Raw genomic sequence first — 24,963 nt, 5'->3', positions numbered from 1 at the left:
GACACGGGAGAAAACCCGAATAACCAAAGACCTATCTACCTACCTACCTACCTACCTAGCTACATACATACATACATACATATATATCTTCCTCTAATTCAGCGTTTAAATATGCAGTGGTACTATCGGAGTGATATATGGTATAACTGCGTGCAGCTGCTAAAGCTAATGCTAGCCTTATGGTCTCACCTCTTACTGTTGGTGCAAACACTTCATCATAATGAACATTTTTTCTCAATGTAAATCCTTGCAAAACTAACCGTGCCTTATACTGCAGTTCATTATTGTGTAAAACCTTTTTATGTAGCCATTTGCACCGCACGGCCTTTTATCCTTCTGTTAATCTCATAAGGGTAAACACCTGATGCACATTCATAGGCTCCATTTCTCTGTCCATAGCCTCCTTCCATTTATCCTGTTCTACTTTAGGTAGTGATAACATCTCTTGGTAATTACGGGGTTTATATCTTACACTATACACCAGGGGCGTCAAACTGCCGGCCCATGGGCCGGATGCATCACGCGGAAGCAGTGCCCACCGCATTGCCAGCAATGGCAAAACTGTCCCAATACGTTGTACGATGTCATGTGACATTGTGAGTTTGACATGTCTGCTATACCTGACTTGCTGAGAACCAGTCAGGAGGTACGCCTTTATTGCTACATTCAGACCTCCTCAGTATCATCTGTTCCTGTGTTTCTGCGACTTCTCTCTTTACCTCAGATCTATCCTCTTCTATTCCTACTGTTTCTGAGCTTCCATTCTGTTCTTCCTTCATTGGGCTTTGTGTAGTCTCTCCTTCCTGAGAACTAGCACTACGTGTTGGTGTGAATACCTCAGTGTTAGCACACACCCTGTCCCAATTGTTTTGTTTTGCAAAACTAGTAGACTTTGAAATCACAACCTTCTTTGTTCCATCTGTGAATCTATACCCTTTGGAACCTGGCTCATAGCCAACAAACCTAAGTTTCCTGGCCTTTTTCTGTCCCTTCCTTCTGGTGTTTCTGGGAATAGCACCCAAGCATAACTGCCAAATGTCCTTAGATGAGCCAATGAAGGTTTCCTTACGTATAACAGGTAATATGGAGTTTCATTGAAAGTAACACAGTAACCTCCTGTGTAATAAATGTACGCAAGAACACATCAGCAGAGCCTTCCCTTTATTCAAAGGCTCTTAAAGAGACACAGACCCTGCCGAGTCATTCCCATTATTACATCTTACATTACATAAGCTGGCTAGCTGTTACATCAATACCCTGACATATTTTAAAGTAGTTTATTAAAAAAAACATAGAAGACAGGATGTTTGAACCAATATTTGCAGTCTGGCTCGTAGTTGAAAGCAACACATATACATCTCATTCTTGTGAAATACTACATTAATCTTTGTGCTTTGAGAAAGAAGCTGATTAAAGTGGATAAAGAGAAAGAGCTATTCTAACTAGTAGCAGACCTCTTAATAGTTAAGTAAATGTTACATCATGACATTATAGGTTAGGGGTGTCAAACTCGCAATGTCATGTGAGGTATCACAACATTTTTTTCATTACTGGCAATGGGGTGGGTGCAGTTTCACCATGATACATCCAGCCCACGGGCTGGCAGTTTGATACCCCTTCTATAGGTCAAAAGGTAAGTACACCTTCAGGGAATAGAATCTGTTTTTAGGTTACATTTTGAATGTTTAAAATGTTGAGGGAGGGTTATAACATACTTATAATATATTTCACTATCTAGTTCCTCGTGAGCTCTTTGGTCACTTCCCTCTTTTTATTCTTTCCCTTTAACGTAGTAGATGAGATTACTTCATAATATTCATATCTCTATATCTCTGTTTTAAATAAAAACTATATGATAAATAGTTGCATAAGTCAAATTTGCATTTGTCAGATAACAAATTTTAGCAAAACGTTATTAAAAATTTCTATACTATTATACTACTATACTATTATACTACGCTATAATAGTAATGAATGTTATGATAGATACCTTATTATTGTTTTTCTTGTTTTCTTGCTTTTTCTCCTTTCCAGAAAGATGAGGTATATCTTAATTTGGTGTTGGACTATGTTCCTGAGACAGTATACAGAGTGGCAAGGCATTATAGTAGAGCCAAACAGACACTCCCCATGATATTTGTGAAGGTAAGTGAAAAGAATTGAGAAACTTGATAATTCTTGGTTATGTTATTTGTCTGTATTTGTACCACTCAGAAAGTTTTGGAAGTGAATTTACTTAGTAGGAAGGCCATCCTTTTTATCTTTGGAGTCAGTATGCTCTAAAGTTGTAACTCCTATTATTTCTCCTTAATCGTTATTTGATAGCAGAATATCCATCACCTCTGTAATGGGGGGTATTCAAGGCCATGTACTTTCACATTTTATTTTATTTGCTTGTTGTTTCTCTTTCTTTTGTTTTTCTTCTTTCCATTTTGCAGTTTGTTTTATTGGAATTGATGCTGACTGTGAGTGATTGACTTTTCACCTCCTGAAAGATTTGTGGAACTTGGGGCTCTATTTAGAATATAATAATAACTTTATTGTCACTTTGAATGTACACTAATCTGCATACATTAAATTGAAATTTCGATGCATCAGCTATCAAAGGGTCACCACCTCTTTTTTTATAAATTTTTATTGATTTTTATTATAATTCAAAAGTACTTATTCAACAAACATTGTCTGAGTTTATCATTTACTAATAGAAATTGAATTCCTAATCCCTTATTCTTTTCTCCAGCCATTGATAAATTAAGTCCCAAATTTGAAAGTATTCTGTTTTGTCCAATATGGTTTTCTTTGTAAGAGGTTGACGTTGTCAATTTATAATTTCTTTCCCACAAGTTTTGCCATTTCTCTAAGTCTATATTGTATCCAAAATTCTTTGCCCATGTTATCATTGTTTCTTTTACTTGTTCATTTTCCATTTTCAAATTCAATAAAAAGTTATACATTTTCTTAATTAGTTTATCATCAGAGGTTAATAATATCTGATCAAACAAGGTCTACTCTTTATAAAATCTGTACAATTTAACATCTTTCTCATATCTCACTTGCATTTGTAAATATGCCCACCATGATAGATCAGTACCCTGATTTTCCATCTCTTGTTTAGATTTTAAATTCCCTACAGAGTTTAGAATATCTTTATATGTCCATATTTTCTCAAGACTGACTAAATTTGGATATACAAATGCTTCCATTGTTGAAAGCCATCCTGGAATTTTCAAGTATATTTTACATTTTATTTTTTCCCATGTTAGTAATAATGCATTTCTAATATAGTGGTTTTCAAAATATTTATGAATTTTATTTTTCCCATACCACAGGAAGGTATGCCAACTGAGTTGTAAGTCATGTCCCTCCAAATACAGCAACCTTTTATTTCTAAGAGTTATCCATTCTTTTACCCATGTTAGTGCTAATGCTTGATAATATAAAACCCATTATGGCAAGCCAAAACCTCCATTTTCCTTAGCTTCTTGTAACATTTTCAGTTTAATTCTAGCTTTCTTTCCTTGCCAAATAAATTTTAAAATTAGAGAATTTAAGTCTTCGAAAAACAATTTCTCTAGTTTCATAGGTATCATTTGAAATAAAAACAATATGTTTGGTAATATATTCATTTTCACCGTAGCAATTCTTCCTAAGATCGACAGTTGCAAGTTTTTCCATTTTTCCAAGTTAAGTTTTATTTGATTCAGTAATTTTATATAGTTATCTTCTCTTATTGTTGAACATCTTGCTGTCAGGTATATTCCCAAGTATTTAACTTTTTTGACTATTTGTAATTCTATTTTTTCTGACATTGTTTTTTTTTGTTTTATCTGTAAGATTTTTAACTATAACTTTAGTTTTTTTCTGTTTATCTTCAGTCCTGCTATCTCTCCAAACTGTTCTATCTTTTCCAATGATTTAGGAATCATCTCTAAAGATTCCTGTAGGATAAACACCAAGTCATCTGCAAATACTTGCAATTTATAAGTTTTACCTTTTATTTCTAGTCTTTTAATTTCTGGGTCTTGTCTAATATTTCTATTTAAAATTTCCAAAGTTAAAATAAATAACAATGAAGATAGTGGACATCTTTGTCTTGTGCCTTTTCTTAATTTGAAATTCTCTGTATAATCTGTATATTGTTTTAATCATATTTATAAAATTTTGTCCAAAATTGTTTTTAGTTGTTGAGTCATAAATTGCCAGGAAACATTATCAAATGCCTTTTGGGCATCTAGAAATACTATTGCCAATTGTTTCCCTGGATGCATTTCATAATATTCCAATATGTCCATTATAACTCTTAAAATTATTTTTTATTTGTCTCTTTGGTAGAAATCCATTTTGATCTGGATGTATAAATTCAGTTAGAAATCTTTTCAGTCTCTTCGCTATTATTGAAATGAAGATTTTATAGTCCACATTTAGTAATGATATTGGTCTGTAATTTTTTATCTGTGTCAGGTCTGAGTCCTTTTTTGGTATCAAAGTAATATTTGCTTCTGTCCCTGTGTTTGGGAGTTTAGCCTCCAATAAAAGTTCATTACACAATCTTTCAACGGTGTACTTAATGTAATAGTAATAGTAGTAAAGTTGGAAGGGACCTTGGAGGTCATCTAGTCCAACCCCCTGCTCGGGCAGGAAACCCTACACCATTTCGGACAAATGGCTGTCCAGTCTCTTCTTAAAAACTTCCAGTGTTTGAGCATTTACTGCTTCTGGAGGCAAGCTGTTCCACTGATTAATTGTTCTCACTGTCAGGAAGTTTCTCCTTAGTTCTAGGTTGCTTCTCTCCTTGATTAGTTTCCACCCGTTGCTTCTTGTTCTGCCTTCAGGTGCTTTGGAAAATAGCTTGATTCCCTCTTCTTTATGGCAGCCCTGAGATATTGGAATACTGCTATCATGTCCCCCCTTGTCCTTCTCTTCATTAAACTAGACATACCCAATTCTAGCAACCGTTCCTTATATGTTTTAGCCTCCAGTCCCCTATCATCTTTGTTGCTCTTCTCTGTACTCTTTCTAGAGTCTCAACATCTTTTTTACATCGTGGTGACCAAACTGGATGCAGTATTCCAAGTGTGGCCTTACCAAGGCATTGAAGAGTGGTATTAATACTTCACGTGATCTTGATTCTATCCCTCTGTTAATGCAGCCTAGCACTGTGTTGGCCTTTTTGGCAGCTGCCGCACACTGCTGGCTCCTATTTAAGTGATTGTCTACTAGGACTCCGAGGTCCCTCTCACAGTTACTACTATTGAGCATGGTGCCACCTATGCTGTACTTGTGCATTGGTTTTTCTTGCCTAAATGTAGAACCTTGCTTTTTTCACCATTGAATTTCATTTTGTTAGTTAGTGCCCAGTGTTCAAGTCTGTCCAGATCCTTCTGTACCTGAAGCCTGTCTTCTGGATTGTTGGCTATTCCTGCCAGCTTGGTGTCATCTGCAAATTTGATGAGTTCCCCATCTATCCCTTCATCCAAATCGTTGATGAAGATGTTGAAGAGTACTGGGCCAGAACAGAGCCCTGGGGCACCCCACTACACACTTCCCTCCATATAGATGCAGTTCCATTGAGGACCACTCGCTGAGTACGGCCGGTCAGCCAGCTACGGATCCATCTGGTGGTGGTTCTGTCTACCCCACATTTTTCTATCTTGTCAAGTAGTAGGTTGTGATCTACTTTATCAAATGCCTTACTGAAGTCCAAGTATCTTGTAGACGTTTGTACAACTCTGCCGGGAGCCCATCTGGACCCGGTTTTTTTTTTTTGTCTTCTTATAGCCTCTGTCAGTTCCATCGTTATTTTCTCATTTAACATGGTTTTAATGTTTTCTGGAATTTTTGGTAAATTATTTTTTTCCATATATTGAATCGTTTTCTCACATGAAATTTCTTCTATATCATACAGTTTCTCGTAATATTCTTTAATTATCTTTTTTTATTGCTTCATTTTTAAATTGCAAACAGCCTTTTTCATCTACTAAATTGTTTATCATTTTTTCTCCTTCTGTTTTTTTAAGTTTGTAAGCTAGTTTATTTGCATTTTCAAAAAAAGTTTTGTTTTGCTCTTTTAATTTGCTGTGCCAATTTTTCTGATTCTATTAAATTTAATTTATGTTTTATTATTTCCATTTGTCTTTTCAGTATTTCCTTTTGTGAATTTATTTGTAGTTCTAATTCTAGTTTTTTAAATTCTTCCCTTAACAGTATATATTGTCTTTTTGGGGGGGGGGTTTCACCATGTATATTATAGCTACACCTCTAAAGTATGCTTTGGCTATATCCCATACGTTTTGTAATGTTGTATCTTCTTTTTTATTTTCTTTTATTTTAAAAAAGCTCCATTTCTTATATTGCTAATTCTATACATTCTTTCTTTTTTAATATGGATTGGTTCAGTGTCAATCTTAATTTTTTTTGTATTCCTTTCTACGTCATTTTTACAGGATTATGGTCTGCCCAAGTGCCTAGTTCTATTTCAATCTCCTGCATATTAGTTCTTAATTCAGGCATCATCCAAATCATGTCAATTCTGGACCAAGATTTATGGCTATTCTTGTAGAACGTATATTGTAATTTTTCTGGATTGGTTTCTCTCCAAGTATCTTGTACACCAATTTCCTCTATCATGTTAAAAAAAGTCTTAGGTAATCTTTTTCTTCCTCGTTTTCCTGTTTTGCTATTTTTATAGTCTAATGTTCCGTCTACTACTGCATTAAAATCCTCTACTAGGCAAATGTTTTGATATTCCATTTCTGCTGTTTTTCTATGAAGATTTTGATAAAATTCTTCTTGTTTATTGTTTGGTGCATATATTACTACCAAAATCAGCTGTTTTTGATGTAAAAATATTTCTACCATCACAATTCTTCTTTCTTCATCTGAATACATCATTTTAGAATCTATTGTCTCTTTAACGTATACCGTTACTCTTTTTTTGTTGTTGTGCTGATGCATAATAAAGTTTCCCAATTTTTGAGTATTCCAAAAGTTTATAGTATTGTTTTTTTATATGTGTCTCTTGCAGACAAATTATATCAATATTTAATTTCTGCAATTTTTTTAAGATTCTGTTCCTTTTTGATGGGGAATTTAGTATTCACTGAAAATTTTTTTTTCCTTTTTCCTTTTATTTACTTATATTTAGGTCTTGTCGCTCTCGTAGTCGTCTGCTCTCTTGCCATTCCCTCACCCTCTTGAACTGGCTTCTTTTTCTCTTCTTCTGTTTATGTAATTGTTTTCCTCTTGTTTGTTCTGTCTGTTTTTGGTCTTTTCTGTCCCCTTGTTGATGTTGTACTCTTTCATCCAGGAATGCTCTGTTTCTTTCGTCAAAATCTTCTGCCTTCCAAACTGAACCCAATTGATATCTTGTATTATTCAAGTTGATTAAGATCCCTTCTGGCATTAATCATCTAAAGTTTACACCTTTTGCAATTAACTTTGTAATCAAAAAGTGATACTGTTTTCGGGTGTCTCTTATTCTCTTAGGAATCTGCTTCAACACCACAATTTCTTTGTTTTTGTATTGTAATGGGTCATCCCTAACTCTTCTCAGCATCTCATCTCTTATGGTTTTCTTTAGAAAGCTTACATAAACTTCTCTAGGCAATTTGTGTTTTCTCGCATAGCTTGAATTCATTTGAAATATTTCATCAATTTCCATTTGTGTCTGCTCTATTTGTTTTTAGAGCTTCCGCCAGTAGATTGATAATCACTTCTACTATATCTTCTTCCTTATCTTCAGGTATATTCTGGAATCTTAAATAGTGTACAGCTTTCTCCATTTCTAAGCTGCAACTGCTCCTTCTAAGCTTTGATTTGCTTGTTCTAACCTTTCATTTTCTTTCATTAATGCCTCCATTTTTATCATTTCTTCTGATTTATCTTCCATTTTCTGAATTCTTTGTTCATTTTTGGCAATCATTTGTTGATGGACATCAAATTGTGTTTTGATGTCAAACATTTGCTCATTTAGCTTATCTAAGTTGCTTTTTTGTCTCTTCATAAATTTTCTGCATTGTTTTTTGAATTAGCTGTAGTGTAGCTTGCATCTCTTTTTTGAAAACTATTGTTTTTTTCTCATTGTAACATTGTTTCAATAGATCCCTGACTTGCTGGGCTAGATGTTCCAGAAGAGGGTGCAGAAGAGGGTTTTTTTTTCATGATTTTAGTGAGATTTGGCACACTCATTTTTCAGTTGAGCAGGTTTTGTAAATCCAGAAAGAGAAAGGGGGGGGACCAACTGCCTTAGCCTATAATCCAGTGGTCTTCAAACTTGGCCCTTTTATGACTTGTGGACTTCAACTCCCAGAATTCCTCGGCCAGTGTGCCTGGCTGAGGAATTCTGGGAGTTGAAGTCCATAAGTCATAAAAGGGCCAAGTTTAAAGACCCCTGCTATAACCCATCCGTGAAACAAACCAATTGCTTTAGGTTAATCCAAATGTTCCAGTTAGTTTAAAGATGTAAAATGCCCTCTATTTCCAAATAGTTTCTATTATGGTTATATCTGGGGTCAAAAAGGTCTTTTATAGCATAGAATCACAAAGTTCTTTTTGTTTACAGCAGGTGTTAATTCAAGGTCAGCAACTTCCCCAATTCTTTTGGTGTTATTTGTAGTATCTACTCTCACCACTAGATGTCCTTATTTACTGGACTGTCTATATCCAGCTTTTAAAAAGTTCTTTTCAAAATGCTTTCTCACAGAAAATAAATTAAAAAATTTTCCACGTCGTAAAGGTTAGCCAAATTTTCTTTAAATCAGTCACAGTTTCATTTTTATATAGTCTTTTGTATTCCTTAATTTCGTTCCCCCATTTAAAATTGTTCTCCAGTACAGGAGATGGAGAATCCATCAATGGGTTTTCTCTGTCTGCCTGCTCTTGAGACCAAGTAGCCAAACTTTACACGCCCCCTGTTGCTAGGAGATCCAGTCTTGACTTGGTCTCAAGCTCTTGAAGAGGTATCAGGTTTGGCTCTCAGAGCATAATAGCAGGTTAGAGATCCATTTGTGAATTCTCCTTACCCAATAATTTCCAGCACTTCAGGGATCAGCGCTGCCTCAAATCAGCTGATTTGAGGCTTGACAAGTGGGGGGGGCAGCTGCAGCTTCCCTGTTCTCCTTCCCCAGGGCTCTGGGGAAACTCCTCGCAGCCATTTTCCCCTCATCAGCTCTCCCTGAGCACTCCAAACTCCCTCAAAGTTTGCTGCCCAAGACCTCCAGAGCCGTCCCTAACAGCTGCGGCTGCCATTTTGGCTGCCACTAAAGGCACCGAGCTTCAGACACTGACATCGGAGCCCACCTCTAATATCGATCTCAGGCAACTCGCCAATTTAACACTCCTGCACAGCATCTGGTGCTGCTGCTACGGCCCCCTCAGATTCTGGCAACTTGCCTTCGAGGCCTCCGGAGACCATCCACAATGGCCCCAAAGTAGTGGCCGCCATTTTGGTGGCTGTCGAAGGCAACGAAAGTTCAAACGGAACTCCCTGTCGCTTCTCTTGCCCTCGGAGGCTTGGATAATTCTCTCGTCTCCTCTGGTCTAGGGTCCCGGCTCCAGCGCAGCCCTGAACAGCCCAGTAACAAGAGCCCTACCCCAGTGGCTGCAGCCCCAGTAATTCACTAGGCAGCAGTAGGGAGGCGTTCAAACCTTCTTAGCTACCATTACAGCCACGCCCAAATACTTGGGCCGCCATTTTAATCCCCAGCCGCCATTTTGAGTTATCACCATTTCCTTGCCAGGCCTTCCTTTCAGGCCCTCTGAGCCCTTCATTGGGCCATCTGGTGCACCTTGACTGACCACCTAAGGCTTCCGGGTGGAGCCCAGAGCGGGTCCCAACCATGCCTTCGGCCTTACCTTCACAGCCGTGACCTAATTCCCAGAGAGATTTATTATCTGGTCAGGTGGTCGGGAGCAATCCACATTACTTGCTCCAACTACTCTTCCCGCCAACTGCTTGCCTGCCAGAGCTCCCTCTCAAGTTTCCTGAAATAGCTCAACCCAGGATGGAGGACTCCATGGTACCTCAACTCATGAGCACCGCCTTCCCATCCTCAAATTACGTCCAGTACAAAACCTCCAAACAGGAGGCAGCAGGCAAGCTCAAGAACAAGGCTAAGGCAACCCTCAAGAAGCCTTCCAAGTTGGTGGAGAAGCAAGCCAGCCGCAGGCACCAGACTCTGGAGAAGGAGTTATCCAGATCGCAGAGACAGACAGGACACAGACGGATCAATTGGTGGTCCCTGAATTCGACCTTCCTATAGCCCTTCGACCTCTGCTCAGGGCATGTGGTCATTAGCGGAAGCCCCCACCACACATTGCCCCCCTTCAGTGGCAGCTCAAGACATGGCTATCAGCCCTCCTACGCTTCCAGCAGGCTCGGCTCCCAAGGCCACCTTCACTCCAATGGCTGCCGGACTCGGGACCAGAACTTGGGGACATTTTCTCCAATGGCCGCTTTGAGGCCCTGTTCTCTAAGGTGGTAGACCGGGCACTCGCGGCACGGTCTTATCAAATGCCTGGACAGGAGGCTTCTAACTCCGTTATTCCGCCTTATGTACCTCCAGCAGGGATTTCCCTATATCAGGAACCCGCATCTCCCGCCCATTCCTCAATTAGCGGCTACTCATCCCCGACGGGAGGTGATCAACCGGAATTCAACTTGTCAGAGGAGGAAGAGCTTCCCCCTGACCCCTCCCCGTCGGGAGGCCTTTTCAATCCGGCCTTATTCCTTCCCTTGCTTCGCAAAGCCACCCCGATAGCCAACATAGGGTCCAATCAGTTTCTTCAGCCACAATCCACATCCAAGACGAGCCAGAACCCAGTCTTCTTCGAAACCGTGGCAGCCCAGCACCATGTTCCCTGTCCTTCTATTTTTCTCAAAGGGGTTAAAAAGCAATGGGTTTCCCCATCATCTTTCCCCTCCATAGGTGCCACAGACAAAAAGATATTTAGCACATCTACAGGCCTAACTGAGGCCCTGGAGGTACCAAAGGTGGATGAAGCCTGGACCCCTTTCGTGTCCCAGACTGCGGTTTCCGGGGTCATGGCTGAGGCGCTCAAGGCAGAGGATAGAAAATGGGACTTAGCCTTCCTAAAGACCCATCAATCGGCCGCATGGGCAATTAAAACAACCACTTGCGTGTCCTTTTTTGTCCGAACCACCCTCCTATGGCTTTGTCAGCTTCAGGCCAGACTCCCTCCCGAGGATATTTGGACCCATCAGGACCTAAGCAAGATGGTTGCGGCAACGGAGTATGCATCGGATGCAACTCTACAGTCGGCCAACTTTGCTTCCAGGTCCTTAGCCTCAAACGTTACCGCTAGGAGGATGCTATGGCTAGTCAGCAATGTTTCTTCCTTGGTTATCCTTCATGCACATTACTCCTGTTCCATGATTTTCTTCACAAGCACTGGCATTAGATAATGTAAGTGATCTACAAATCCTTTGCCATTACCCTCTGCTGATCCTCAGAGAATTGTACCTCTTGCTCTTGGGCTGAGTTTTGCTAGACAACCATTCCTGGGAAGGGTAACAATGATATGTATTTTCTTCACCATGTGGCTGCCTATGGATTGATGGCCTCATACTTCCATAACAGTCTTTTCCAGCCTTATGAACATTAAAAAAACTTTCCTCAGCTTTATTCAGTTATTTATACTCTATAATATAAATATAGGATTTATATCTTATAGGGATAGGATTCATTTGTACAAATTGACAAAAAAGAACAGACTCTGATGGTAACATCTAACGTGGGCTTTTTTAAATAAGGGTAAGCTCCTCAAACTCACATTTTGATTGCCATCTAACTCTGGTTGAGCTTGATAGCATAACCAGATCTTGAGGATTTTTTGTAATATCAAAAGGGATGAAAATAATCTATTGGCTAGGGGCATAATATTTCATTACATCCTGATATGTGCTCCTTTACTCCTGGATTGAAAGGTGCTGGGCCTTTTTTTCTTGGACTGCTTAATGGCTTTTGATGCTATTTACTAGACTATTCACTCCTCTTTAATAGTGATCTTTGTGATTTATATACATGAGTTATATTTTTATGGAGATAAAGCCCTTTGTGCTCAGAACATTCTAATACTTCCAAACTGTTTGCAGGGGCTTTCCATTTCCACTTCTCTCCTTGCTAAGTGACTAGGCTTAGTTCCCACTTAATTTTCAACTACCCAGTGTTAACCCTTCTCTTCATGAGAACTTCCTTCCTTCCTTCCTTCCTTCCTTCCTTCCTTCCTTCCTTCCTTCCTTCCTTCCTTCCTTCCTTCCTTCCTTCCTTCCTTCCTTCCCTCCTTCCCTCCCTCCCTCCCTAATACATCATAGAATGGAGGAGTTGTACATGTTTAGTGTACAAGTTTGCAAAATTATGGTTGATAATGGCTATTAAGCTTCTGTTTGAAAACATTCCAACAAACAGGAGACCCATAATTTATTTTATGTTTGCACTGAATAAGACATTCCAAGTTCCTTTCGATTGCATTTCAGGTAAATTTAGCTAGCTTTTTCCAAACGGGACGACTTATATGAAGTACTATTATATAGAATAATATAAAGACATGTTCTTAATATTCTACAAGTAGGGTTGTGTTACATAAATAGATTTTGTCCAATGTGAGAAAAACATATTAATGATGGGAGCTTAGATAACTTTTATATTTTTGTATCATGATAGTTTCTATGCACCTAACTCCTTTGATTTCCCTAATGCAGCATTCTTTACAATTAGCCATGCTTGTTGTGGCTTACTGGAAGTTGCGGTTGAAGAACATCTGAACTATACCTGCTGTACCAAAAGAAATGTGAAAAAATGTTATGAAGAAAAAATGCTTATTGAGATAGTATTTCAAGTATTATAAAAATCTTATAAAATTACTATTTGCCAGTGTTTTGATATGGAACATATGATCATAATATTTGCTTTTTATGTTACAGTTGTATATGTATCAATTATTCCGAAGTTTAGCTTATATCCATTCCTTTGGAATATGTCATCGGGATATAAAACCACAGAATCTTTTGTTGGACCCTGACACAGCTGTTCTAAAACTTTGTGATTTTGGAAGGTAAATATTTTCAGGACTTTTCATCAGGATGTAAAGAACTTTGTATATTTGTCTCTTCCTTAGGCCATGTTAATTAGCAATATATGTTAAAAGCTTTGTATGAACAAGATTTTTTTTTTAAAAAAAGTATATTGGAACAAATTTTACTGATCTTTTGAAAGAACATAGTATATTCTGCTATAGAATTACTTCAATCGAATCCACCTTTGCTGGAATCAAAGCTGTTTAATTGCTGAGAATAGCTGTAATCAGTCTTCTTTATCTAATTTATCTCCCAGCAGCAAAAAAGCAAAATAATTAAATTATGTCAGAAAGGAGCCAGAACTCATAGATGCTATTGTGTTAAATTTGTTCTTCTTGTAAAGCTTTGTTTTAAATCTCCGAACCATAAATAGATAAAGCCAAAGAAAGACCAATCAGGATTTCAGATACTTAGTGTAGTCAAGCTACAAGGTTGTTCCATTCCATTAGAATAAATTCAGGTCCAATGGATTTCCTGAATCCAACTTTTTATCGAAGCTAACCCTAACCCTATCCAAAGTATGTTGCAGACATGCTTTGCCACCCTTACTTTGCCAGTAAAAAAGACAGATTAAAAATTGTGCCATGTATTCTAGGAGAAAGATAATTAAATGTTATTATCTGAAGACGTGTCATATAGGTTTACAACAAGACAGCACTTATTTAGCAAAATAATAGGCTGATCTGGTTTTCTCAGGAAGTGAAGAGGTAATGCCATTGAAAAGTGGTTTAGAATGCCTTGGCAGAACACCCAAAGAGAATTTGACTGAGCACTGGTAAAAGCTCATCCTAGACCCCATATGGTGGCAAACCATTGTCTTTTCTGCACTTACTGAGCCTGAAGAGTCCTGTTCAACAGCCCATTCAATATTACCTGGATCTTTAGAGAAAGTTGGAAGGGAAAGGTTGCTTGCAGACACCCCAGATGATTTTGAGGGTTTCATGGCAGACCAGATGAATTCCATGGAGCCTTCCCAATGTCATATTCTATGATTCAAAGCTATGTGTTTGGGAGAGTATGGCTCCCAGCAGATGTCAAGAGATTTATAATTCATGGCCCCATTCATGGTGTTTGGAATGCCTGGATTAAATATTGAAAAGCAGCATAAGCCATGTCACCTTCAGGATTAAATTAATTCTGAATGACAGAATAGAGGAAACTTTTATGTTGTAGGCTTATTCTGGATTGTTAATTATCAGAGATGTTCCACATATAACTGCGGTTTCTTATGCAAAAAAGATAGCATTTCTTGTTGCATATTTTCATAGGATAATCAACATGTACTTAGTAAGAGATATTTTCCCTTAAAAAAGTAAAATATGGATAAATGTGTAAAATGAAATTTTCAACTGGTGCAAACTGTGGAAACCTATATGCAGGCAGACGAAAGCAAATACAAGGGGCTGATCATTACCTATAAAACTCTGTGGTGCTTAGATCCAGACTGTTCATTGGATATTCTCCTCCAGAGCCAATCTACCCAAAGTCTCTTCAATCCATGCTCTAGATTCTTCCACCACAACATATCAGAGTGGGGAAATCCATATGTGGGGGTCAGTTGATACGTCTTTCCCAGCACCCGGTAATAGGTGGAACCTCTCCTTGTTATATCTTGATTGTGTCCAATAATTATGTTGGGGAGAATGAACGGTTTCTATATCAGACTAATATTGTGACATCACCCACACCGTAGTTACATTTATCATTGCAGCAGTTAAAACTAGGTAACAGTTAACTTCAGTCAGCTTGATAGCTCAGCATCCTTGGATTATTTTATTTTTCTTTCTTTTCTCTTTCTCTCCTCCAATACTATAACCCTATATAGTCCGATTATAATACACAACCAAGTAGGCATTAAGTAAGCATCATCAATTATGCCCAAAATATTCAAGATAGAATTTTATTATTATACATTTTACATTCTATCATTATATTTTTAATTAAGTATTTTAATATTTTAATACTCCACTAGACTTTATGTACCAATTTAGCTTCAGAACTATTTAATAGATAAACATTGATTACAACTTTTGCTGTTTCATAATTTAAATATGCTCCGGTATTCCAGTACCTACTATTTCCCTTCTGCTTTGTATAATTTTTTGGCTACCTTTATCCCATTCCCCTTTCCCCCTATAATATTGTAACTGAATCGTATCTATATTTGGTCATTGACCATGATAAAGTATTTGATTAATCAATATGATTGATAATTTAGTTTAAAACTTGCCTGTTTTGCTTGGAAATCTTTGGAGGACTGATGTTATATGTTACTTTTAGAGTTCTCTGTATTAATTGAAGAATCATATGGACATGGTTTTTCATGTATATCACCCGGATGGTCATCACCATGAACTCCTGAAAATCTGCAATTCGTTTAGAAAGAATTCCTTAGAGCGAGAGATAACATATTGCCGTCTGCCCTTCTCTATGGCAGATATAATAAAATACCTATAAATAATTATTCCTTGGTATATAATAAAATCAGGACAATTAAAAATCTTATTTTTATCTATATCTATAGGTACCTTTTTATTAATTAGCATAAAATTAAACTTATCCAAAGTTAATGTATATGCAGAGTATTTATTTTATTACTGTATCATTTTTTTTTCATTTTAATTCCAAGACAGTAAAAACAGAAAGGTATACATTATTGGACTGGATGTAGTTGCTTGAAGTTTGGATGAAATTGAGAAAGTTATGTTTCTTAATACATTTCAGACTTCCCTTCCCTAGTGAGAAGGGAAATAAACAAGTCAAGTCATCAATTTGATTTTCATGTTTGCTGAAGGAAGATGCTACCATGCTGTAGATAAGACACTGTGTATCATACTGTAAAGTCATAAAAATAGGGACATTTTGTTTGGAATGTCAGCTGAATATATTCCAAATGTAGACTGTGGTTAGAAATCAAAACTCATCTGGAGTAGCCCAGAATAGGGCATAAGATTCAATCTGGCAATCAATTTGAGTTGATATCTAATGCTGATATGTATGAGTTGTAAAAGTTGGAATGGGCTATCTGAGTTACAGAGAAATCATCTCTTGGCTGAATTCTGCTGAACAGTGGTCTGGAATGCAAAGGCACTATGGTCAGAAAATAACATGCTTTGCCATTTCCACAGGAGCTGTTTGAAAAACAATATCTCATAGTTCAGGAGAGTAAGTAAGATAGGCTGGATAGCAGATCAAGCAGACTTGGATAAGAATGAGGTAGAATTGGTCCCATAAAATGGCAGGGAGCTGGCTTAACTACTGTTGTAATCAGGAAAGGTGGAAGTGATGGGGAGACCTGGTTTAGTAATGTGGATACAGATTGCATGCGAATCGAGCATTGTTTCATGAGGCACAAGAAACAGTTGGGGCTGTTTTAAGCAATGCAGTATTAATGCTTAATTTTAGATTCTCTTATTTTGTTTATTTGTTTACATTTATTGGCCACCCAACTCCAATTTGTAACAGATAACTGTCTTTTTCAATCTTAGTTACATGTCTGGAGGAATTTTTTTTACCAAAGTTTCTTTGAGGTTGATACCTTAAGGGCATTAGAACAGGGCTTTTCAACCTTTTCACCGACTGTACCACTTTTAGGCTATGGCAGTGGTTCTCAACCTGTGGGTTGGGACCCCATTTGGGGTCGAATGACCATTTCACGGGGGTCGCCAAACCACGCTGTCCGCCATTTTTTCCCCTTTTCCCTAGCTGTCCTACTCCCTCTTATTGATGGTCACACCCACTTGGGGGTCACCACAACATGGGGAACTGTATTATGGGGTCACGGTATTAGAAAGGTTGAGAACCACTGGGCTATGGCAATATTCAAGTACCACCTAGCAAGGTGTCAAAAACTTGATGACCAAAAACCAAAAAACTGTTCGAAGTTGCAATTGCACTGAAATGATTTATGGCCATTTTTCACACTTATGACCATTGCAGCATGCCCAGGGTCATGTGATTTATATTTGGATGCTTGGCAACTGATTCACATTTATTATGATTATAGTGTTCCAGGGTCATATGATCCCTCTTTGCAACCTTTTGACAAGCAAAGTCAATGGCAGGGCTGCTAGTGTCCAAGTGCTAAGGCGGGACTTCCTTCCCTCCCTCCCTCCTTCCCTGCCTCCCTCTTTCTCATGCCCACCTCCTTCTGAAGGAAAAATTTGAACCCCCCCCATTTTCCCTCTTCCATATATTCATCAAACAAGGAAAAGCCTCCAGAGACAGAAAAGTGAAGCTGCTGAGGGAACTAGCTTAAAAAGGCACATTCCCCTTTAAGAATTAGCTACTAGCTAGAAAGGAAAGTTAATGAGTGCAGCCGGCTAAGACAGCCTCCCCAAATGGCTCCACTCATAAATAAAGGAATGCTACAGGCAAAATCCATTCAGGAGAAAAATACTTCAAAATCCCTTGCAGTAAAACTTACAGCTAACAATAGCAGAACAATAGAAGCTAACAGGAGACATCAGCCAAATAGAAATTGCCAAATACTCCTTAAGAACACAAAACCCACATTGCACAAATCCCAGAACTTCAAAGTCACAAAAGCATATAAGAATCCTTCCACTCTTCATCTCCCTCCCTCCTTTCCTGTCTTATCTCCAGCTGATGCTACCTTTCTTCATTCCTCCTGGAGGGCAATCCCTCCCCTGCTGCATTTCTTGCCTGTTTGTTGCTGCCAGCACAGGTGGCTGCCACAGAAGTATCAGATCGGCTCATGTCCGGCTTGCTTGGACTCCTTGATCTCCTCTCCTTCCCCCCCTCCTTCCCCTTCGGTGCAGCTCGAGCTGACTCCACATCCTCCCGAGGCTGCTTCTTTTTTTCCTCTCCCGCCCAAACTGCCTCCTTTCATAGCTTCTCCTGTCTCCGCCCCCTTCCTCTTCCTTTCTCATGGGGGAGGTGAGCCAGAAGTGAGCTTGGGGTGAGGCTCAGCCTCAGCCACTCTGCAGCTCCAGAGGACTCTCTCACAGTAAGCCCTTGCCTGCGCTGGCTCTTTCCCTCCCCCATTACACTTGGCTAGCAGGGCTGCGTACCACCTGCCACTTGTTAATGTACCACAAGTGGTACGGGTACCACCGGTTGAAAAGCCCTGCATTGGAAGACTTAAGTGGTCCTTGGGCAGATCTTTGTTAGCTGTACTCAAAACTAGCTTATCTTAGGAGTTGATGTCTAGAAGTAGTTTTGTTCTTTTCTGAAGTGACTTAGAATATTTGTGTTTTACATTGGGAAATGAAGGCTTGATATTTAAGTCATATAAATATATTTTAGATAGACTTGAAAGAATTCCAGATATTTTGTTTTGAGTTGAGTGAACAGGATACTTGGAGTTTTGAATTTCCTTAATTTATTTGCAGTTGATGGGGCTAGTTGTTGTATTTATGTCTGTTGTATTTATGTCTGTATGAGGATTGGAATTTGCAGCAAATGGCACAAAACCAGAATGGCAGACTTGTATTGGTTAGTGATTAAAAACTCTTGTCATGTCCTTGCATCAGAGGGTAACAGTGTTTTTAACTAGGGTACCTCAAATTGGCTAATTTATAGAATGTATCCAAAAATCTCATGACTTCCAAGGGACTGAAATGTGGGAAAGCTAGCCCTGCTTCAGTGCTATGGGCTGCTGCTGCTGTGATCATTTTCAACAATCAATTTCCCAGCCAATCCCTCACTCTCTCCCCCACCCAGCAGCAGCAACTTACCTGTCTGGTGGAAGAGAAGAGAAGGGGGAAAGAAGGGAGGGACAGAAAGGAAAGAACCCCTGCACACCCTTCCTGGCTCATGCTGTTCCCCCAAAGCCTTCCCTGACCTTAACACTTCAAAAGAAATCATACATTTTAAAATTTATTATAAATATGAACTATATCCTTGTTTTTTTTTTAGGATAATATTTTTGTTCATTTTGTTCATTGATTAAAAAATTAATTGGATTATTCAGTATATAAATCTTCAGGGTCTTTATGTTTACTCTTTACCTTTTAAAATATTTTTTTAAAATAAATATGTCTGATCCTTTGGGATCAATTAACAAATATTTCCTGGAAAAGTGATAGATTTGTGCTACTAATATTTGAAGAGTTTTGTATTAAGAATTTATATTTTATCCAGGGAGATTTGAAAAAAAATATTTCTGAATTTTTGATGTTATCTGCAGACATAGTTCATGTTGCTTTTTCCTGTTTGCACTAAATTTCATTTAACTAGAGTATCTGGCTCATTAACATTGAATTATAAAATGGTTTATCTATCATAAATCTTAAGTATTAATGCTAAATAAATTTGCATTTTTATATTTATCTTAATACTTGCATTTATGATAAATGCCATTTCTGCTTTTTTAAATTTTAGAGGAAGCATGTATACTCCTTTAAATATTATTTTACTGAAAATTATATATTTTGAATATTGAACACTAAGTTTTATATTATCATTCCATTTACAGCGCAAAGCAGCTAGTTCGTGGAGAGCCTAATGTCTCTTACATCTGCTCTCGATATTATAGAGCACCAGAGTTAATTTTTGGAGCCACAGATTATACTTCTAGTATAGGTATGTATTTGTTTTTTCACTTTTAAACTGAAGTGATCAGTATATTGAATAGAGAACAAAAGTTTACATGTGGCATTACATAAACATATTTCTTCTCATAAAGGAAAATAGAGGAAATCCATCCAGTTGGTAATTTCCTTTTTTCCTTGGTTACTAAAGCTCTTATATATGATCCACCATGGCTCTTTAGAGTCCTCAAAAGAAATGTAGCAGACTCCCAACTGGACTCCTTGATCTATAAATATAACCTCTACATTTTAGAAAGTAAAGAACCTGGTTTTATATACCATTTAGGAAACACTATAATGTTTTAGATTGTTTAAATGTTGCATGAAAAAAGATTGGGCTTCTTTTCAGGTATCCAAGCCCGTATGAAGGAGGATAATGATCATCAACCAATCATAATCCATTTCCAAGGCAGATGTGGTACTAAATTGTTTATGCTTCATGATAAGATATTATTAACTAATCTCAAGTGAGGTATCTTTCATTGGGAGAATTTTAAATAGATAAAAGTTCCCACCAGAGCTTGTAACCAAGCTACAAAAAAAATCTGTCTACATGTCAGAAAGCTACTAAGGGTAGTAGTGTATGGACAAAAATACTGTTTTGCTTCCAAGGAATTGCAGAAGAGCAAGGTGACAAGTCACAGAAAGAAATGGATTTTCATATTTTTAAAGGGATTGGAGTTTTATCTTGTTTTTAATAAAGCAGGTTTGTTAAGACAACTGGAAAGTTTTTAAAAGGTCCCTTGAGGAAAATTTTATTCTTAGGATAAGAATATACATTTCTTCGTAACAATCCATATGGAGTTTGCCATTGAATTTTTTTTCTCAAACTACAATCCAGCCTTGGATTACTGGTATTAATCAGGTCTGATCCTGCTTATCTCTCCAAGATCAGATGTATCTGGCGAAGTGCTACCACTACTAACACTCCAGAAGCTTAAAAAGCTTATTTTTGTTATTATTATTATTTAAAAAATAAATAGAACATTTCCCTACCAAAAATCAATGAGTGTATACTAAATTTATTGAAATAATCTGTGGGGCTATAGAATAGTGGCCAGCAAGATCTCAGTTTCTGGACTAGTTGATGAGTATTGTTGGATATTTTCAACTATATTTTACCAGTATTTGGTAAAAATAGTACATTGTATTTACGAATACAATACTTGCAGTTTGGATATGACTTATCTGTCATTTTCTTAATTTTAATATTGCTGTTGCTCAAAATTGGTTCAGGCAATGAATAATGCAAGCCATATTTAAAATTGATTCCCTCCCAAGCCGTGCTTTATTAAATTTACATTGCATTTTAAAATTATTTCTCCTTTAAGTCTATTTCCATTTTAAAATATAAGTTAAAATAATTTTTCTTTGAAATCCATCCCTTGTCACCTTTAGACACTTTAGCATTTAATAATTGTTATGCAAAGCTCACTTTCTGTCAAGAAACTTCACATTGAGCTATTGTTTTTTTTCTCAGGAGTCTTGGCTGTACTGAAGAGAATAGTTGGAAACAGATTTCTGAGAAGACTAAAGCTACTTCCCATTTATCTAGCCACTCCTAAATTATCACTATTGCAGCCACTCCTTCTTTTGCTGAAGCTTCTAAAAGCTCCCATGATTACTGTTGCCACAAGACCCATCAGCCATAAAGTCTTCTTATTGAAGAAGGAATCTAATAGTTGCTAAGGCACCAGGTAGAAAGTGGGAGACTGTGAGTTCTAGTCCTACCTTAGTCATGAAATCCAGTTGGATGACTTTGGGCCAGTTGCTCTCTCTCAGCCCAATGCCCTTCACAGGGTTTTGTGGGGAAAGCAGGAGGAAGAAGTGTGTTGGATAAGTTTGCTGCCTTGAGATATTTGTAAACAAATAACGGCAGGGTATAAACAAATGTTTCCAGAATTAATTTTTCTTCATCATTGTATCATTTGCAGAATATGGCTGATATCATATGATGGGGATTGGCAACATGCCATGTAAAACTTCTTTGATGCTATTGACCTTTCAGAATGATATATTTTAGATAAGATTGCATGAAATGTTTGATGTTTTGATTACTTTAAAATTGTTTAATTTCTTTTCAACACCCACAAACTCACATTAGGGTACCTACTACCTGAAAAGATTGCTGATTCCTCGGCTGTGTTGTGTCGCTTGACTATATCATTCTAGTCATTATTTCAAGGATAAGGCAGGAATAAGAATGATGTGTTGAAGCAGCTGAGCTACAAGAAAATACTAGATTTGTGCCTTTTTTTAGCTCCGAGGAATTTATAAGTATGCATAGCATGAAAAAGGTGTATTTAAACTTTTTTTTTCTATCTCAGAATATTAGAACTGCAGGCAGTTCATTGAAATTAAATATGGGGAGATTCCACAACAGTAAAAAGGCAGACAGTACTTAAAAATGCTTATTTAAATACACACTAAACTGTTGTACAAGGAGAGCCATGTTAGCCTATGTGGTGAAAACTTCCAGTTAACTTTGCAATATTTTGTTGCCAAATGTATTAATGGCCACCACGTTTTAAAAGAGGAGCAAATCTGTGGAGGATACAGTTAGCAAAAGTTACTAATTGTCATGTTTTTATTCTATAAAATATAAATGATATACTTTGAAATCAATTTTTAGGGAGAAAACAGTGTAAATTACTCTGTAAATTAGCAGTTAGTAGTTGTGTGACACACAGTGGTGGGCTAGATATTGTGCATGACAAATTAGTGAATCAGAGAAATCTGTGGATATGGTTTACTTGGACTTCAGTAAGGCATTTGATAAAGTAGACCACAACCTACTACTTAATAAAATATAAAAATGTGGGTTAGACGGCATCAATACCAGATGGATTTTTAACTGGCTGACCAACCTCACTCAACATGTAGTCCTCAATGGAACAGCATCTATATGGAGGCAAGTATGCAATGGGGTACCCCAAGGCTCTGTCCTATGCCCAGTACTCTTCAATATCTTCATCAATGATTTAGGTGAGAGGATAGATGGAGAACTCATCAAATTTGCAGATGACACCAAGCTGGCAGGAATAGCCAACACTCCAGAAGATTGGTTTAAGATTCAGAAGGATCTTGACAGACTTGAACATTGGGCCCTATCTAACAAAATGGAATTAAACGATGAAAAAAGATTCTACATTTAGGAAGAAAAACCAAATGCACACATATACGGTAATATAGGTGCTACCTGGCTCAATAGTAGTAATTGTGAGAGGGATCTTGGACTTGTAGTGGAAAGTCACTTATATATGAGCTAGCAATGTGCAGCAGCTGCTAAAAAAGTCAACACAGTTCTAGGCTGCATTAACAGAGGGATAGAATCAAGATCACGTGAAAATACCACTCTGTAATGCCTTGGTAAAGTCACACTTGGAATACTGCATCCAGTTTTGGTTGCCACGATGTAAAAAAGATGTTGAGACTCTAGAAAGAGTACAGAGAAGAGCAACAAAGATGTTTAGGAGACTGGAAGCTAAAACATATAAAGAACAGTTGTTGGAATTGTATGTCTAGTCTAATGAAAAGAAGGACTAAGGGTGACATGAGAGCAGCGTTCCAGTATCTCGGGTTGCCACAAAGAAGAGGGAGTCAACCTTTTTATAAAACCCTAGTAAGATCAGAATATTCTGTTCTGTTCTGTTCTACTCTCCTCTCTCCACTCCACTCCACCACTCCGCACCTGAAGGCAGGACAAGAAGCAATGGATGGAAACTAATCAAAGATAAGCCACCTAGAACTAAGGATAAATTTCCTGACAATTACAACAATTAATCAGTGAACGACTTGCCTCCAGAAGCTGTGAATGCTCTAACACTGGAAGTTTTTAAGAAGAGACTGGACAGCCATTTGTCTGAAATGGTATAGAGTTTTCTGCCTGAGCAGGGAGTTGGACTAGAAGACCTCCAAGGTCCCTTCCATCTCTGTTATTCTGTTCTGTTATATACCTTTAGTTCTAAATTAGATTAGCTCTCCTTATTTTTTAAAAGCTCTAATCATGTATGGCCCATATAATGTAGTATAAGATACTGGACTAGGAATGGGGAGAACCAAATTGGAATCTACCCTTCTAGCTCTGAATATTCATTGGATAACTTTAAGCTAGCACTCTTTGTGACCCCAGCCTCCCTCAAAGCTTGTTGTGGGTGAAAAAATTCTAGATCCACTATCTTGAGCTTATAAAAAAAAGGCAGGACATAAATTTGAACACTAAATAGCAATACACTAATTGCAAAAATGAGAGTATTGGAATATAAAGGCCCTGAATGCTGCATGTGCCCCTGATCTCCAGATTGCTTATTCCTTCTCTAACAGAATGAACTTAAAAGGTGAAAAATAATTGATTTATGTATATGCTGTCTTCTTCCTTGTGTATAAATTACTTATATTTGTGAAGTAAATATAGACATAATTGGATATGCAAATTGTAATTTTCCTCTATGTTTTCTTTTTCTCCCCCTTTCTCTCCAGATGTTTGGTCAGCAGGTTGTGTGTTGGCAGAATTATTATTAGGACAACCAATTTTCCCAGGAGATAGTGGTGTAGATCAGTTGGTGGAAATAATTAAGGTAAGAGGGTTTTTATTATCTGAACGTTATTTTAAAATATAGAACAAACTTATCTAATTTCTTCTTTCTAGTTAAAACTAAATACGATACCTTTCAAAATAAGGAGCAGATATTGTGGAGATAACCAACTGCAATTGTGGTATCTTAACTGATTTTCCAAAGATGGGGAAGTTAATCTTCCATATTCTAGAAGATTGCTCAAGCCAAAAAACCAACAAAAAAAGCAAACAAAAAGTAAAAGGTTGAAAATTTCTTAAATTAAGGAAAATTTTATTCTAACCTGGTTACCATTTCTTACCTATATTCACAGTAAAGAGATTAGGTACGTACCTGAGCCTTTGGAATCTTCTAGAGATAATAAAATTTGGAGATGGGGGAAGTCCTTTCCTTTGTCCTTACTTTACATAACTAGTGCATGGGTCGGCAACCCGTGGCTCCGGAGCTGCATGTGGCTCTTTGAGCCACCTCCTGTGGCTCCGGAGGCTACTCCGCCATTTCCAGAGAGACAGAGAGGCACTTGCACTTCTCCTCTCTCTCTCTCTCTCTCTCTCTCTCTCTCTCTCTCTCTCTCTCTCTCTCCCCCCCTCTCTCTCTCTCTCTCCCTCCCTCCCTCCCTCCCTCTCTCTCTCTCTCTCCTTGCCCCCTCGCAGGGCTCCTGATTGGCCCTGCGCCTGGGTGCCTCAACCCCTGGGAGAAGGGAGGCCAGGAAATTCCTTTCCCAGGCTAGCTCAGTCCGAGG

At 37.8% G+C, this 24,963-nt stretch overlaps 1 protein-coding gene across 7 annotated transcripts in view; it reads left to right on the top strand.

The window, feature by feature from the left end:
- Positions 1-24,963, top strand: part of GSK3B (glycogen synthase kinase 3 beta) — a 192,600-nt gene that overhangs the window by 95,179 nt on the left and 72,458 nt on the right. For all 7 annotated transcript variants that reach the window (XM_039366604.1, XM_039366608.1, XM_039366601.1 and 4 more), the window contains 4 exons: positions 2,035-2,145; positions 12,941-13,071; positions 19,533-19,639; positions 24,127-24,224. In XM_039366604.1, coding sequence (XP_039222538.1) covers positions 2,035-2,145; positions 12,941-13,071; positions 19,533-19,639; positions 24,127-24,224 — 447 coding nt within the window. The remainder of the gene's footprint in view (positions 1-2,034; positions 2,146-12,940; positions 13,072-19,532; positions 19,640-24,126; positions 24,225-24,963) is intronic.

The sequence above is a fragment of the Crotalus tigris genome, unplaced genomic scaffold (genome assembly GCF_016545835.1).
Source record: "Crotalus tigris isolate CLP2741 ecotype Arizona unplaced genomic scaffold, ASM1654583v1 scf7180000020347.5012614909:4044961, whole genome shotgun sequence".
NCBI classification, from domain to species: Eukaryota; Metazoa; Chordata; class Lepidosauria; order Squamata; family Viperidae; genus Crotalus; species Crotalus tigris.
Note: the sequence above shows the minus strand (reverse complement) of the source record. Positions and strands in the feature narration are given on the sequence as shown.